This window comes from Homalodisca vitripennis, chromosome 5, assembly GCF_021130785.1.
Source record: "Homalodisca vitripennis isolate AUS2020 chromosome 5, UT_GWSS_2.1, whole genome shotgun sequence".
NCBI lineage: Eukaryota > Metazoa > Arthropoda > Insecta > Hemiptera > Cicadellidae > Homalodisca > Homalodisca vitripennis.
The window spans coordinates 30,306,764-30,325,847 of NC_060211.1; the positions used below are offsets into that span (position 1 = coordinate 30,306,764).

Below are 19,084 nucleotides of genomic sequence, written 5' to 3' on the forward strand. Positions count from 1 at the left end.
ATTTCACAATAACAAATTTTTTGCTGAATATTGAGGCTGAAATTTAAAGGTCTGTTTAATAAAATGTTGATAGATTAGCATTACTAATCTAATTTCAGACATCATTAGTGCTAGAGAAGTAAACAAGGAGGCAATTAACGTAGCTTTGTTGAGAAGAGTTGATTCAATGTGAATCAAATTCAATTGAGTTAAACTCCATTTCACCTTCCGCTTAGTAAAGCGCCTGAAATCGGACATTGGTACAGATTGACTCCTGGAATCTGGAGTCAACATCTGTCTGAAGAAATCCATAAAGAGTCGGGTGACAAAGATGTTCAGAACAAACTCTTTTGATCATTTCGACATCGGAGACTCCTAGGCTACAAAGGAGCTTGGTCTGGTTACTCAGCAGATATCCAATGTAGTCTAGATGTATCGGGAGATGATGAACAGATATGAGAATACCTCTTCATTATATACCTACTTGTATTCATCTAGATAACACTGGATAGCTGCTGGATAACCAGACTGAGTTCCTTTGTAGCCTAGGGTCTCTAACATTAAAATGGTGGTAAAAGTTTGTTTTAAACCTTTTCGTAACCCAACTTTTTATGGATTTCTTAAGACAGACGTGGACTCCAGATTCCAGGAGTCAATCTGTACAAATTTCAGATTTCAGACATTGCACTAAGCAGAAGGTGAAATGAACATAACATAATATTCAGGAGGAGGTAACTATGGATCAATATTCTTAGAAACAAAAACTTATTTTTACTCCAAAATATGTATCCGAGAGGTTTTTACATATTTTTAGTAACATACTTTGTTACCATTAGATTGTAAACAGTGTTTTACTATGTGAAATTCACTCGCCACATTTTTTAATTACTGATGTGTGCAAAAACACAAATTTTATACAATCAACCACTTGTATTGAAAATTGTTTATACAGCTTTACTCATGCAAATGAATAAGTTAAGTACCTAGGTATTAATAAAAGTGTTACAAAATTTCACATCTGTGTGTTCATAAACAAATTTATGGTCATCAAAACTAATCTTATTATAGATATATTGTAGTTTCATTTCAAATCTGTCCATTAATTCGTCTTCTTATCCCTATCATTAATATTATCCTAAATGTTAATATCATTAACTTAATAATTATTAAGAGGAACATAATTCTTATATTTAAATACTTAGTATAAACTTTACGGCAAGACATGTTAAAATTGAGTGGCCAAACATGAACATTGTTTTACCTGAGCTAAAGCAAGTTACTTCACCACGATAAAGCATCAGTAATGCCACGTGTTCTTAACATAGGGCAGCAGGTCACCCAGTTTGTTTGTGTAGTAATCGGGAACAAGCTCATTCTTATCCTTGTCCTTTGAATCCTTCCAAACCTTGACTTGTTTTAGACTCGTCACACCACTTAAGACCAGCAGGGTCTGGAATCCGCATCTCTTGCCAAGAAGAATATCTGAATTGCACCTGAAAATTAAATTCCATAATTTAATTTTTTGTTCTCTTAGGACAAGAAGCTTATAAATTGCACTTAGTCCTATAAGAACCTTAGCGCTGCTTCCGGAGTGACAGGATATTCAGGATGGGTAAGGTTAGGGGGTAGGGGCCGCCTCCTATTGAGATCCATGAGGAAGAATTAGGGCACCGATCTCTAAGTCATGTCCCCCCAGAAGAAAGGAAGACCAGCTCTTAACCAGCCTCTCCAGTCAAAGCAGGCAGGGGGTGGAACACCCTTGTTGAGGCTAGCAAGAACCTGTGATACTTAGGGAACGAACACCACCAACTCCAACAGTCATCTCCTGCAGTAGACTAGACCTGTCAAATTATCCTTGCACCCTCTCAACATTAGGGGTTAGTGATGTTCCGCTCCTGGACATCCATAAGATTGCCCAGATTTAAGTGACGCATCAGTTTTTGCTGTACCCAGTATAGGTTTTACTGGTAGATAATAGCCCAACCAGAAGTGACTTCATACTCAAGTTATTATTGTGTAATTTAAAATGATAGCGTTTACAAACTTTTGGTTGTTCAAAATAATTCAGTGCAATACATATTCAAGATCAAATATTCATTGGGAGTGCCGATGGCAAAGCGGTTTGTCATTGGAATTTGGATCTGAGTTAGGGGCCTTCAAATCCTGTTTGTGACCATAGTAGCACTTTTTATCAGTACCATCAATCATGTACTGTATCAAATTTACCTTTTATTCTGTTTGGTAAGATTCTCACACAGGCCAATGAGGAAGGACATGATAAGGCTTAAAAGAGAATTAGCCTCTTTTTTTTAAATAGAAAGGAAAAAACAGACATTTTGCAAGGAAAAGTGTTTAAACATTATTATTATTTCATTTATGGGAAATATATGTACTTATTTATAAATATAATTTGTAAAATATTCTAAATGCAATATATATATATTTTTTGTGACTAAAGACATAACATTGCACAATTAAAAATAATTGTTTACCTATTAAAGAGGAAATATAATCCAATCCTTCCAATACAGTAGTTAAAAGTCCGTCCACACCTCAAAAATATGATTAGTAATTTTGAAATTTACACTATCAGGATAAACCATATCCAGCAGAAACGGAATTTATAAATATAAATCACAAATCAAGTTCCCTTGACAATAATAAAAGACAAAATTAGTCATCGTAAGACAAAGAAAATCCAAGAATCATTTAAAAAGTTTTATAAATAATGTGGTGCAACATAGAGACATTTTAAGTCACATTTTTTAAGTGTCCACTCACTTTTACACTTAACAAGAAGATGAAGTAATTGCGATTAGACATATTCAACTAGTTGTTTCCTGCGGCTTTGCACGCTTTTCGTAAGCTTTACCTGTGTATGAGCACTTCTGGTTCAAGTGAATTATATTTCCAATGTCGATGTAGAGTTTACTTTTTTGCCACGATCAAGAAAATCTGTCAAAGTGTATGTTTATAGCCATTGCACATGTATATGTACTTTATTATAAAGTGGTCTAACATTTAAGCTTTAAGTTGAACCAGAAATTTATTTTAAAGACAAGTATACATCAAAACTTAGCGCCTTCAAATAGTGTTTGGCTATTTATTATACGTAACTGTATCGTGATTGCAGTTTATAATATGCAGGCACTTCGATAACTTTTATATTTTGCAGTGCCGCCTGTTGGTAAGTTATATCAATGGGCATAGCATATAAACCTTCTACGTGGAAAAATACATATACATACAAATTTTCATAATGATTGGTTATATAGTTTCTGGGTCTATAAAGGACATACAGACTAATATTCATATATATATATATATATTGATTAATTATATAAAATTTCTATACCTGTCTCCAATCATGATAGTTCTGCTTGGATCAATCTTGTGCTTGTTAACGAGGTAATTTCGAATGTAAGCACCAGGTTTGCCGACGATGATAGGTTTTCTCTCTGCACATGTTTGTATAGCTGCCACAAATGCTCCAGTGGCTGAAAGAATAAAATAAAATCTATCTATAATTACAGAGTCTTACATCACACAATTATTATGTTATGATTGTTTTAAGATGAGATATTTCAACAATTCAATTCAATACTTCTTAAAAGGACACAATTGTTTTTGGTGCAGTAGTTTTTAAAATTTAAAGTCATACCTGAAGACAGATAAAGTAGAAACATTTTTCCACTCAACTAAGAACTGCAGGCGTTTTAAAGAGATCTAGGAATTTTTTAGTAACTCCCAAAAATTAAAATGTGAATTTTTTGCAGTGTCCACATGAGTTATTATTTCAGGGATTGTCATATTTTTAATAAAATGTTAATTGTTTTTTTATAAATAAAAAAACATGACAATCCCTCCAGCCATCCTTTATTTACATGTAGTACAAAATTTTTAACCTTATCTTTAATAGTTTTTCTATGGGCCTATTTTTCTATTTTCCATATCTTAAGAAAAGGTATTTTAAAGTGCTGTAACCAAAATTTTGTTAAAACGTGTTCAAACAAAAATTGATTTCGCCTCCTTGAATAACCAAGATTATTGAAAAAGGAAGTAATGTTGAAAATATCTTAATTACTGGAGACCATTTTAGCTTCACCTTTTTTGGTTCCGACTGTAGGATTGGCACGAATGTTTTAACAGTTATGATTGTGATATAAATTACGAAAAGTAACACAGTTTCTATTGGATCTCTGTGGTTAAGCTGCAGAAATTTCAAAACTGTTTCTAAGCAAAACTAAAGGTGGGGTAATAGTTTTTTTACAAAGCAAGTAATTTAATCAAAGGCAAAATTTAATAATATGATATGGTGGGTTGTAGTGAAAGTAGTAATAGAAGGTAAACAATGATTAATCTTTAGTATTGTAAACATTTACTCACCCGGCATGACAGCATCGGCATCTAAGGGATACCGCTCATCTGTATTTGCTGTGAGGAAAATCGTTCCTTTCCTTTCCAAATAAGAGGCGGCTTTTATCATCTTGGGCACACTGAAGTGTACGTCGAGACCCACTGCCACAGCTCCTACCTCAGGGTCCAGTTTCAAGTTGTCCACCAGTTCTGTCAGATTTGAGGTCATGACGTCCGGCTGAGACAAACAATTAAAATTTTACATGGCCTGGTCTTACGGTCATTTATGGATGTGTTACACCATGTATTTAATATCAGTTCTTAAATACTAAGCCAGAATTCTACGTATTTTTCAGTCTCAAATATTTTATAGTAAAAGTCCTCCGGTTCACAATGTGTTGAGACATTGCTTACACAATGAACTTCTTGAAATATTTCAGCTTTGTTGTACAGATCCTCAGATGTTAAGCTGAAGAATCTTCTGTTGACAGAAGATGGCTTTCTTTGCCGAGGCCGAAATTTCAAGTTCTTGTTTAAGCAGTGTGAACTCTTATTGTGTTAAAGAAAATGTGTATCAGCCTGTTTGGACAAGAAATTCATAGACTCAGTAAAAGGTATATTAATTTAAATTTATTTTCAAAAAGATTGGATTGGTCTTGGATAAACAAATTAACGTTCAAATTTTCAGTTTTTGGGTTAATGTGCTACAGTATTATTACAGTTAAGAGTCAACTAAAATAAAACTCGATTGAATGTCAATAAAAATGTATTATTAATTCAAGATTAAATATTAATTTATAGCTACTTTAAATGCAAAACCCTAACATTATTAAAACTCAATGTAGTATTGTCCTTAGATTCAAGACACAATATTTTAGTAATGTAATGTAAACTAGCCAACTATCGTATAGTTTATTTTTCCAAAGAATATCCCTGATTATTATTAACTTAGTAAATTAACTTCAAACTCTCAATTTTTTTTGTATATCGTTCTTTAAGAGACCTGCAAGCAATGCTGTATAAGAATTGTTTGCCATTATTTATTTAATAATGATAAGTTAAAATGGAGAAAACTTAAATTTTAAATAGAAAACTGTGTTTTTCTCCATATTGTTGGTTATAGCAATCCACATAAACACAAAAACTATTTTTCTTTCGTTTGAGTACATGGACGAATACCACACAAGTAGTAAAATATTGATTCCAAGGTAATATAAGTGTATATTTTAATGTGATAGACGTTTTAAGTGAGATGTTTAGCGTGTGAGAGAGGTCTCTGGAATCCGGCTCCATCAGGGATCTTCTTTAGAAAAACGTAGTGAAATCGTAATAAAAGAAAAGAGGTCAAATTAGCATATACTCTAACATCACTCACCCCTACTCCAGTGTGTCTGATGCCAACATTATCCAACTCCTTCGCCATTCCTGAGGAACCAACCACGTAGACTTTTTTGTTGAAGTTCATGGACGATAAGTACTCAGCTGTTAAATATGCAGTGCTGATTATTTCCTCCTGTAAAATTAAGGACATTACAACACTTGAAACAAAGAATGTCCACATCTCTAAGGACAACAGTTTTTACATAATTATACTTATAAGATCATAAATTATGATTGGACTGTTAGGCAATTGAATGGATCAGCTGGATAAATATCGTAAATAAAAATGATTGGTATTTGTATTTTATATACTTTTGTACATATCTACACTTAAAGACTATCAACGCACATTTTACCATCACAGCAGTGGTGTATATAGAAAATTATTTTGAGGGGGGCGAGGCTGACACAGGGTGGTTTAGGAAGTTCAGAATACTCTCCAAAACACCAAAAATAGGGGCTTGGGGAAATCCCCGTGGAAATTGTTCAGCTTTCAGGTCTCATAAGTGTGTTCTAACTTTAAAAAAAATGGGTACAGTTTTAACGTTTTATTCCAATATTTCAGAGGGGGGGGCTAGAGCCCCCCTTACACTTGTATACACCGCACATGCCTCAAAAACTGAATGTTAAGTGTGAGTACACACAGTACCAATAAGTTACTAGATAAAGAATGCATACTGTGGATTTTGTAGATACTTTCAGTATTAATTAATTTCACTTTATATGATAAAAATATGTTTAACATTTATTATATATTAACAATTTACTGCTAGTATATTTCATGTAATTTCTACACAGCACTTGCCAGTATCTGATGCCAGTACAAAACAATGTAGAATAAAGTTGACAAAAACATGTTAAAGCTTAGAGTATTTTTTATAGCCTGTTGTTGCTAAATGCCTACCTATTTTATTCTCGCAAGATATTACATTTTATTTTGATAAAGTAAAAACGTATAAATGAAGGGTACATTGTTTCAGTATACCTAATTTTAAATTCTGATAAAAAAGAAATGTATGTGTTTTTTACATATAAACAATATGTAGACCTGTTTGTGGGTTAGAAATTAAAAACTGTTTTTTAATGTTGAAAATTAAATACATAACTTACAGCATTATTACGATAGATTGAAATCACAGCATTGTCAAAGATAATCCTGTGTCACATGGTAAATAAAATTATTTAAATACAATTCTTCAATTAATATTAAATCTTTTAAAAATTTCGGACCAACCAAAACTGATTTTGGGATTTAAGGAGTATCTTGTATTTTCTGTCTTTACAGTACAAATAAAGTAACAACCCCTGCAAATTCTTAATTTGTAAGGATTTTTTAATGACATTACATATATTTTTTTACAAAATATCCCTACTCAAAAATTCATATTTTGGAAAAAAGTTCAAATGATCGAAACCAAACGGTATGAATTAAAAGGTCCCATAACATAGTGGTGATTAATATTGACTAGAAATAGATAGCTGATAGGTCAAGGACCTGCCAAGTCCTGGGGAAATTCCACCCCTCCCCTACCAACAAGTAAAATGTTCCATGCCCTTCCTTGATTTCCAAACTATTCTCTGTTCGCCGACCCATGTGCTCTCGCACGCACATTCACATCCCTACTGGACTCGCCCTTTCAGTCATCGACTGTGTTTCTGATGCGATGGTCAGGTTGTTAGTTATTGCTGCCCATGTAAGCTATTTCCATAATCGTACTTACAACAAATATTAATTGTACTTTGCTTAGTTTAGTACTGACTATTACAATGGTTTTTTATAAATCTAGTTTAATCGTCATTTACAAACGTAATTATATTTTCGGAAATAAACAATATTTTCTGAAAACGTGAATTTTTGTATTTTATATATTTAAATACATTAGGTAACCCTAATTCAAAGTAAAACATTTATAGTCCTAACTGACGTATACAATCAAATTGTTTTACTGTTACTTATATTTTTTTTATCTTTTTATGGCTTTGGGGGATTTATCCCACTTATCCCACCTTAGTAATGCCATTCAGAACAATATTTCCAGTATAAACAATTTGTGGACGAGAGCTAGCTTCAATAAAATTGCGTAACGCCAGCCATCGTACTGCGCTAAGCAAATCATGTATACATTTTGAATAATGAACGTAATAAAATATTCATGTAAACCACAAGGACGGGTTGTAAATCAACTGAAGTTTAGACGATTGCCTTAGTACAATAGACTACATTTGGAAAAGGGTGGCGTTAGGACGGGCGCGTAGGTCCTGGTATACAGAGAAAGTGACAGAAGATAGCTCCCTCTCGTTTGTAGACGAGTTTTTAGGACGGCGCGTCTCGTTGGTCGTTTCCACTCGGGTAGGTCAAGGACCCGGCCACCTGCAGAGTCCTGGGGAAATTCCATCACTACCCCTCCCTTACTAGCAAACGTGAAGTGCTCTACACCCTTTCCTCAACTGCCCAATAACTGAACCTTCAAAAATCCTATGTGTATTTACAAATCCGTTCACTTAGGCAAAATTTGTTTTGAAGTCTATAAGGACTGTTAAATCATAAATGGGTTTGTTTTAACAAACTTGATTGTGTTAGAAATCTCGTTCGGTAATCTCGGACTATTATCAAATTCAACCCTGATTTTTTCATATTTTTCAACGCGATATCATTTGTAAACATAATTCAATTTACAATGCACGTTTCGGTAACTATCAATTAATTAAATTAAATATTTATTATTAAGGGGCAGGTTCGTCCGTATACTGCCTACGTTTAATTTAATAATAATAGGTTTAATACTCAAACGCTGGACGTACACGGCCTACGCTTAATTAGACAATACTCAAACTCTGGACGTATACCGCCTACGTTTAATTAGGCAATACTCAAACGCTCGGCATACATCGTTTACGTTTAATTAGACAATACTCAAACTCTGGACGTATACCGCCTACGTTTAATTAGGCAATACTCAAACGCTCGGCGTACATCGCTTACGTTTAATTAGACAATACTCAAACTCTGGACGTATACCGCCTACGTTTAATTAGGCAATACTCAAACGCTGATTTGACTCAAGTGTCATAAATACATATATCTCATGTTATTTAAAAATTAAACAATGAAGAGAGAACAAACAAGAAACATATGAAGCGCTAAACAAGAGAACACCTATTTTAAAATCTCTATTTGCGATTATTATAATACAGGCATGAAATGTGATACTAAAGGAAATAATTAATATTGACCATTCTTCAGCACACAGAGGAGTTTTGGGTGATACCACTCTTACAACAGTATATTAATAACTCACCTTTTTTGCGTTGAAGCCAAGAGATCTGAATTTATCGAGAAATTCACTTCTTGTTTTCGTACTGTTGTTTGTTACGAAAAACACTTTTTTACCCATTCTTTTAAACTCGTTAATTACTTCCGGGGAACCTTGTAGGAGTTCGTCCTCAACCCAGAGTACACCTAGAACAAACAAGACATATACATTTTATGGAGCTCATACGAATTATAAGGAAGCAGAAAATACCAAGGACCAATAACCCAAGGACGTAGTCAACGAGAGTGCCCGGACCCCCTCCCAAATTTTCAATTTTTTCAATTACTTTTTTTAGTAAAAGTTTATTATTATTTAAATAATTCAGTATTACTGGCATATACAGCTTAAAGATCGTCCTCAACAAATGGTCAAGAACGTTTTAAGGAACAAAATGGGTTCTTGCCCTCTATCTACTACGGGAAAATATCAGTTACATGGACCCCCCCCCCAATTTCCTTCCTGGCTACATTCTTGCAATAAGTTTAAAAAGTTTTTGTTCTCTCAAGCAAACAATTAGACCTATTTTGTTAAAAAAGGTGACTACTATGAAAAGTAGCAAAATACGATTTAAGTTATTTGTTTAGTTCAAAATAGAATACCACTTTCCAATGGGTAGCTTACAGATTTCACATGGCCTTGAATGATAATCTTCCTATATCGCAATGTCTACTAGCCTATTACCCTACCGATTTAGCTTCAACAGCAATATAATGCAATATATGGAAATTGAAATTTCTTGGATGTTAAGAAGGGAAAGGGATCTTAATGTGTTTCGTCCATAAGGTAATCTTTATTCTCATTAAAAAATTCGCATAATTACTCATTTAAATTTTAGTCTTGCAGAGCAACTTTAAAAACATTACAGTTGTTGACATTGCCGGATCTCTACATTTTGAAAACATCTCGGTAATGTACGTCTAGTTGTGATTAGTGGTCGAAATACACCTTCGTATGAGAATAGAGACAGGGTAAATTACCGAACATATAACGGTGATATATGCACACTTGCCGTCATATCATGCATTTCATCGAGTTGCCAGGCTGGATAAAAATGCCACAAAGCCCAAAACCGCTTTTTAGCGTCACAAGCATTTTACAATGTAAACTAGTATTTGGCATTAAATTGGGAAACGAGCCTGTCAGGAAATTGACTCCAGTGCTTGAGGTTGGAAAATTTGCAAAAAACGAATCATTTACGTGTGCTAAATTGTATGACTGCTATTTTGATGTGCTGCGATAAAAAAATAGTCGCTTTTTATATAATATATTGACTATTCATATTTACATGCCATATTTTTAGCACTAATCCCTTGGGAACCTCTAATGTAAATCTAAAACCAATAATCTAGTACCAGTAGAAACCGAGTTGTAACCAAAATATTACGAATTTGACCTGTTCACCTTTCTTTTGCTCATACAAACAACCCAATCTATTTCTTATTTCAAAACCGACTCGAAATTCAGAATTAGCATTTAAAACATGGTAACACTGGATTAATACAAATGCAACGGGTAGTTAACATAGCATTATTTTTTTAATCCTCTGTGAACCGAAAAACGTTGAATTAACTCAAATTTTATTCCTCTTTGGAAAATTTGGTTATTGAAACCTTTGTACTGTATAAAAAGTATAATCTAAAAAAATAGTTAATTTGAGTATATTTGAACACTTTTTATATAAAGTATATAAAAACGATTTTCTCAACAGAAGTGGCATCATATTAGTTTAAAACACAAATACATTTTTGAATATCCATACAAAAACCTTAACATTTTATAGTAGGAATTCTTTTTGGATTTATCTTTCAACAAAAGATATTTGGATCGTATTTTTCCTTCTTAAATATTGGAGATTATTATAAGTTTTGTTTAAAAAAAGATCGTTAAATGCACTCGATAGCAATATTCCTAATTTAATACATTTCATGATCATATTTAGGAATAAATATTTTATTGCATTTTATAAAAGTCAAAACTAAAAGAGGGAGGGAGATGAGAGAGAGAATTTGTTTTTATACAGCTATATCACACATGAATTGAGATCTCATTTCGCTTCGGCTGTTTTTTCAAAAGGATGGTCAAACATCTTGGATTCATTCTTGATGTTACAACACTCCTGTAAGTTATAATGAATTTAAATTACTTTGTTAATGCAGACGAAATAGCTTACACATTTTGAATGATCAAACACTCTTTTTTTTATATTTGAAGATTTATAATTTTGCGAACCATGTTTTTATGTCCAGTCTAACTTACAGCAGAAGTGACGTATGTCTATGAAATCACGATAAGGTAGAAAAGGTAAACAGAAATTACATAATCATTTCAGAGACATCAGTTGCAGTTCTAAATAGATAAACATCATTATAAGTTATTTCATAGACAAACAACAGCACTAACAGAATTTTCAAAGGTTATCGCCCTTGCCGTAGCCTTAGGTAAGGCCCATTCATTAAACCTGCACGCTTTATACAAACATTATGTTAATTATAAACGTTCTTATTGCGAAAACTGTTGATGGTTATCAAGGATGTGTTCGATGTTTTCAAAGTAGCTGAGCTGGTGGAGAGGTACAACTTAGCTATTTTCAGTTAGTAATTTGATGTTGCCAATGCAATTAAAAGTAGCTAATACCATGCAGGGAGGTATATTATCCTTAGATCAAGGATATTATTTAAGGAGATGTCGTTCACCAGTATCTTTATTAAACGCTGCATTGAGTTAATGATTTTTTTAAATTCAGATAGTGTGAACAAAGAAAAAGAAATATGTCGCAAAAAATAAGATGCATCAATTCCATACAACTTACGTTGTTACATCACACAAAAGTGTTATTAGAACATAGACTAATATAATTTAACTAGCGAGCATTATATCTGAAACCGAAGAAAGAACTGAATTTTGCATTAGATAGCTACATCAAAGGTTGGACATTGATATGCACGTTAACGTCCACTGAACAACTTAGCTATAATATTATAACTTACCATCACAGTCTGTCAATACAGTGTCGAAAGAATTCAGGAAGTTCTCATATTCATCTGATGATAAACTTGATAAAGCTTTTAACGCCATTTTTTGCTTGTGAAGACGCTTTTTCTGAAACACAATGACATGTCTATTAGACTTAATTATGAATCTTTAGATGTATTACTTGAGATTTTAATGTAAACAGTATGATATGTAATCAGTCCGCCATCCCGAGGCATTATTTTAAAACTAGGAATGGCATTGAACAATCTGGGATCAATGCTAGCTTGATAACGTCTTCTCTGAGCGATAAAGGTGAGCCGTCTGCGGATTGGCTGGTTTTGGTTTTTCATTATAACCTGCACTTCATGTTAAATATTGACATAATTGATATTTGCCGACAATGTAATTTTAGTGTTGCTGTGAATGTATGAATGAATAACTTTTTTTGTTTTAAAGGCGAAATACTAGTCTTAAGTGTTATTGTGGTCATAAAGATTGTATTGAAAAAAGAACAACGTTCCCGCCAAAGGCACTAGCCACAAAATCGCTGTCGCCCTACAACGTTCTTTGTGTTTATACATAACCTATACACGCACGGTCATAATATGATATAAATAAGGTATAAATAACCCACACCACGTTACAGGCTTCGCTGAGGTTGTAGGCAAAATTTCAAATTTAGATTTGAGCTATTTGATTCTCGATGTCCTGGGATAGATAGACATTCATACAAAAAAGAGGTTGACACGAAAATTACGCATCATGGAAGCCATTCTTGTACAATTTAAGTTCCATTCATTTAAGTCTACATATGAAATCTTTCTCGATATATCTTGTCACATAATAAATCCAGATCTTTGTTCATTAAATTTGGTTTCATATCAATGTTTAAGTAATAAATGTTTACACACAGTTACTACAAAATTATGTTTTTACATGTTGGAATAGTTTGGCTAGATGTACGAATATGTCACATGTTTCAATCTCTTGGGGTGGTTGGGTTTTTGTACAAACTGATTTATTCTGATATTTTATCGTTGCCATCATGGTTACCCATAAGACCAAATGTGAAAATGTTCGCTGACGCTCAACCAAATCCGATGGAGTGACATGCACCATCATCGAACTTAGTGTTCCTCATATATAAATAAGGCTTCGTGCACAATGTTCGAGATATCGTGTGGACAGACAGACAGAAATTAAATTTTCCCGCCTCACGAGTGATAGGCTTCGCTAACGCTCAGCTAATTATGAAATATATTTTTAGGGCGATACAAGACAGAGATCTTGTTTTAAGTAATTAATTTAGCTGTATTACAAAACATGTGAATATCTTAGCTTTTTATCCTATTATTTATTAATTTTATGAGAAGGGTTTTGTAATACTGTGATTTAAAAAAAAAAAATTAAATTTTGGACTTCATTAGACGTACTTTTTTGACCTTCAAGTAAAAAGTACCTTTTTAACGTTCGCCAGTATGCATGAGTGCGAACGCACGTGTTTATATAGCATGGGCAATACCAAACAAACGAACCCATTTTGACCAAATAAATTCAGGTAAATGCAGGATACTTATTTTATCTAAAAGGCATGAGATTTCGCAAATACACCACTAAAATTTACTTATACGTGTAGCATGTTAGATCCGTACAAAATAAAAAATGCTTTTCACAAATTACGTATAACTAGTTTAATCATTTAAATTATGAGAGAAAGGTAAACTGGATACAAGATTTATGCATTTAAAATTTTCATTTATATTTAATGTAAAATATCCTAAACAAATAATTTTATTTTCGAACAGTTTTTAAAATACATGTAAGGATGTTATAAACCACTATTTTTACTGACAAAGTCATGTTTAGATTGTTGGACGAGTTTTAATGTTCTTTGGCAATTTTGAGAAATGTATAGCCTACCATTTAATGGTTAAAAATGACACGAAACATCTGTATGAAAATATTTTAAGTAAATATTCTGTTTTGATTTTGTGTAAAATGTTAAACATTTTAACGCTACTCCAACAACGCATACCGCCTAGCAACTGTAACTAATTAGTTTTTTCGATGAACTGAAAGCTTTATGGCAATGTGGTAACGGTGAGGTATAATGTTTTGGACATAGTTGCCATACAATAAATTAAGATGTTTACTCTATTGTTTACTTTGCGAAACTACGAAAATGATGCCGTACAACAGTTAAAAGATTACATCTACATTATTTACTAGCCGTTTATTAAGGTCTATGTTTCAACATTGTTGTCAGCAACTTATTTTTCAAGTTTTTTTACAATCTTATTATTGTAAACGTACAGTTATTAACCTTTAAATATTTCAACCAAGACTGCAATAATTATAATTTTTCCAAATTAAATTTGTAAACTTTTATAGTTTCTGAAATAAAAAATAAAATCGAAAAAACACATACATACAGACAAACGTTAAACTAAGTACTACTGATCCCCGTGTTTTCTGATATTGCACATTTTGTTAGCCTTAACCTGATGTAAAAGCCCCCAAAATATTGCCCAGGAGTTCGTAAACACTGTACAAATCTAGATTTTGAATGTAGTAACCTCCTCCCATAACCTCAACCGTGGTCGACTGTGGGAGGTTATATTTCTATTCGTTTAGACTCGATTCGAACATGTACCCTTAGAAACACAATTTTTGGTATATATATTCATGTACCTACAAGTATATACGTAAATCAAATATAAAAATAGTAAAACTCTTTCGAAACATTATACACTAACCATACAGGTTTAATGAAGAACTAAATTTGAATTTATATTTTGTAATTAAGGAACTATTTTGAAAATTATAACGAACACAGAATTTCAACAGAAATCGGACACGAGCAATTTTGATTTCAACAAAATCAAATATTTCAGTTCGTTTTGGACACAAATTTTTAAATCATAGTTGTATAGTGTTTAAATGCAATAAAACACGAGTAAGTTGTTCAACAAAATCATGTTCTTAGTTTGTGAAACGCGTGTTGGACACAAATTTTCACTAATAGTTGATAATTTTTGGACGCAATTTGTGAAACACGTGTTAGGACATAATTTACAATTCATAGTTGAATGGTGTTTTATGCAATCAGAATCAGACACGAGTAAGTTGATACAACAAAATCATGTTCCTAGTTTTGTAAAATACGCGTTGGACGCAAATTTTAATTCATAGTTGAATGGTGTTTTTATGCAATCAGAATCAGACACGAGTAAGTTGATACAAACAAAATCATGTTCCTAGTTTGTAAAATACGCGTTTGGACGCAAATTTTAATTCATAGTTGAATGGTGTTTTTATGCAATCAGAATCAAACACGAGTAAGTTGATACAACAAAATCATGTTCCTAGTTTGTAAAATACGCGTTGGACGCAAATTTTAATTCATAGTTGAACGTGTTTTATGCAATCAGAATCAGACACGAGTAAGTTGATACAACAAAATCATGTTCCTAGTTTGTAAAATACGCGTTGGACGCAAATTTTAATTCATAGTTGAATGGTGTTTTATGCAATCAGAATCAGACACGAGTAAGTTGATACAACAAAATCATGTTCCTAGTTTGTAAAAATACGCGTTGGACGCAAATTTTAATTCATAGTTGAATGGTGTTTTATGCAATCAGAATCAGACACGAGTAAGTTTGATACAACAAAATCATGTTCCTAGTTTGTAAAATACGCGTTGGACGCAAATTTTAATTCATAGTTGAATGGTGTTTTATGCAATCAGAATTCAGACACGAGTAAGTTGATACAAACAAAATCATGTTCCTAGTTTGTAAAATACGCGTTGGACGCAAATTTTAATTCATAGTTGAATGGTGTTTTATGCAATCAGAATCAGACACGAGTAAGTTGATACAACAAAATCATGTTCCTATTTTGTAAAATACGCGTTGGACGCAAATTTTTAATTCAATAGTTGAATGGTGTTTTATGCAATCAGAATCAGACACGAGTAAGTTGATACAACAAATCATGTTCCTAGTTTGTAAAATACGCGTTGGACGCAAATTTTCAATTCACCAGTTGAATGGTGTTTTATGCAATCAGAATCAGACACGAGTAAGTTGATACAACAAAATCATGTTTCCTAGTTTGTAAAATACGTTGGACGCAAATTTTAATTCATAGTTTTGAATGGTGTTTTATGCAATCAGAATCAGACACGAGTAAGTTGATACAACAAAATCATGTTCCTAGTTTGTAAAATACGCGTTGGACGCAAATTTTAATTCATAGTTGAATGGTGTTTTATGCAATCAGAATCAGACACGAGTAAGTTGATACAACAAAATCATGTTCCTAGTTTGTAAAATACACACAAATTTTCCTAATAGTTGTATGGTTTTGGACGCAAATTTAATTCATAGTTGAATGGTGTTTTATGCAATCAGAATCAGACACGAGTAAGTTGATACAACAAAATCATGTTCCTAGTTTGTAAAATACGCGTTGGACGCAAATTTTAATTCATAGTTGAATGGTGTTTTATGCAATCAGAATCAGACACGAGTAAGTTGATACAACAAAATCATGTTCCTAGTTTGTAAAATACGCGTTGGACGCAAATTTTAATTCACAGTTGAATGGTGTTTTATGCAATCAGAATCAGACACGAGTAAGTTGATACAACAAAATCATGTTTTCCTAGTTTGTAAAATACGCGTTGGACGCAAATTTTAATTCACAGTTGAATGGTGTTTTATGCAATCAGAATCAGACACGAGTAAGTTGATACAACAAAATCATGTTCCTAGTTTGTAAAATACGCGTTGGACGCAAATTTTAATTCATAGTTGAATGGTGTTTTATGCAATCAGAATCAGACACGAGTAAGTTGATACAACAAAATCATGTTCCTAGTTTGTAAAATACGCGTTGGACGCAAATTTTAATTCACAGTTGAATGGTGTTTAAATGCAATCAGAATCAGACACGAGTAAAGTTGATACAACAAAATCATGTTCCTAGTTTGTAAAATACGCGTTGGACGCAAATTTTAATTCATAGTTGAATGGTGTTTAAATGCAATCAGAATCAGACACGAGTAAGTTGATACAACAAAATTCATGTTCCTAGTTTGTAAAAATACGCGTTGGACGCAAATTTTAATTCATAGTTGAATGGTGTTTTATGCAATCAGAATCAGACACGAGTAAAAGTTGATACATCAAAATCATGTTCCTAGTTTGTAAAATACGCGTTGGACGCAAATTTTAATTCATAGTTGAATGGTGTTTTATGCAATCAGAATCAGACACGAGTAAGTTGATACAACAAAATCATGTTCCTAGTTTGTAAAATACGCGTTGGACGCAAATTTTAATTCATAGTTGTATGGTGTTTTATGCAATCAAATCAGACACGAGTAAGTTGATACAACAAAATCATGTTCCTAGTTTGTAAAATACGCGTTGGACGCAAATTTTAATTCATAGTTGAATGGTGTCTAAATGCAATCGAAAATCGTAAACATATTGGACGCAACAAAAAAAAATTTCATTGTGAAACAGATGTTTAAATGCAATCAGAATCCGATACGAGTTAGTTGATTCAACAAAATCGTGGTTTTTAGTGTGTGATGATTCATAGTTGTATGGTGATTAAATTCAGCTGTTCATGGAACCACGGAGTTGGGTCAGTTTGTTTTGTATATGGTAAATATTGAAAATCGTTCACGTGTGCCGAATTTTGGAGATATTAGTCTATTGTTTAGGTAACATACAGTTATATATATATGCAATATACGATTCATAAACACATATTTCACGAGATGCACTTAAATTATGCATTATTATGTTATTAACTCCACTTATTGGGTTATCTATATTTATTAATGTAATGAAAGTAACTAAAACCCCTTTTTAAATCTTTTTATTTGACGTACACGTGTAACCTCTCACCAATGTACATTACACTACATAATGGTTAAAAACCGAAACACGTGTATGTCAAATAAAAAGATTTAAAAAGGGTTTTAGTTACTTTCATTACATTAATCTGCATTATTAATTCACTTGATGCTACTCAATAATATCAATAATAATATTCTAGCAAAATAAGTATATTTGGATGTGCGGCTTGCATGCAAAATTAACCTTTAAACTGCATTCTCTCCCACTGTATATTTGGAAAGTAAACATACGACATTAGGTTACGGTATGTATTCTCAACACTTGCTGATATCTATCTTCAAAACCGGTCATTCTCTGTAACGTAAATTCATTCCACAAAAAACTGAATAGCATATTGTAAACACATAGTAAAAAACAAAATTATACAACAGAGAGCTAATGTTGAAATTAAATGTCTAAAATGTATATCACGTACTCTCGCTTTATTATTCCCTCCTTAGCACACCGGAAACGGAAGGTCTTTGTTATCAACACAAACAGCAAGGCGCCAATTTAAAATTCGTCAACACAAATATATTATCTTTACAAAAATTCTTCAATATTGCTTCAAATTTATTGTTTTCGTAACAACATTGACATTAATTTTCGTTCGGTATCAATGGCTATAAATCATAACCTTAAAATTAGTCGTAAACGACTAGGACTGAGTATTTTTCAATATGTAAAATAAAATTAATAATGACTATTATTAATAAATAGTTGGACACCCAACTATGTTCTTACTATGCAAACCAAACTTAAATAATAATGAAGGTTCATAATAATTAGATACATTAAAATTAATCATATATACTCTTAGCCAAAAACAAAAACATAATATTTTGACTAAAACGCAAAAATACGAAAAAGCTAGAAACGAAAAAGTAAAACACCTTGGAACTGGGAGTTTATTGTGCTAATCAAGCAAAAGACAACACAACCTATGATAACTGAAAGTATTATACATCAATATCATCTCAGAATAGATTACCTGATAACTTTAAACCGTCGATAGATTAGGACTGTCCGAATACTCCAGAGGTTGAGTAGGTCAATAGATAACTGACTGGACTGCGACTAGTTTTGTACGATTGTCTCTGTGGATATAGAGAAGCCGGAGATAGCCGAACGTTCCCGAACGATTACGAAGATCGGAAAAAAATC

General features: G+C 32.6%; 1 protein-coding gene across 1 annotated transcript; it reads right to left on the bottom strand.

Annotated features, from left to right (window-relative positions):
- Positions 1 to 950: 950 nt before the first annotated feature.
- LOC124361920 (glycerol-3-phosphate phosphatase-like) lies at positions 951 to 18,988 on the bottom strand. The gene is made up of 7 exons (XM_046815984.1): positions 18,912 to 18,988; positions 12,017 to 12,128; positions 9,015 to 9,175; positions 5,711 to 5,848; positions 4,366 to 4,573; positions 3,335 to 3,476; positions 951 to 1,472 (listed from the first exon to the last, which is right to left on the bottom strand). The coding sequence occupies exons 2-7, from the start codon at positions 12,102 to 12,104 to the stop codon at positions 1,277 to 1,279; spliced, it is 933 nt and encodes a 310-aa protein (XP_046671940.1). The 5' UTR covers positions 12,105 to 12,128; positions 18,912 to 18,988; the 3' UTR covers positions 951 to 1,276.
- Positions 18,989 to 19,084: the final 96 nt, after the last annotated feature.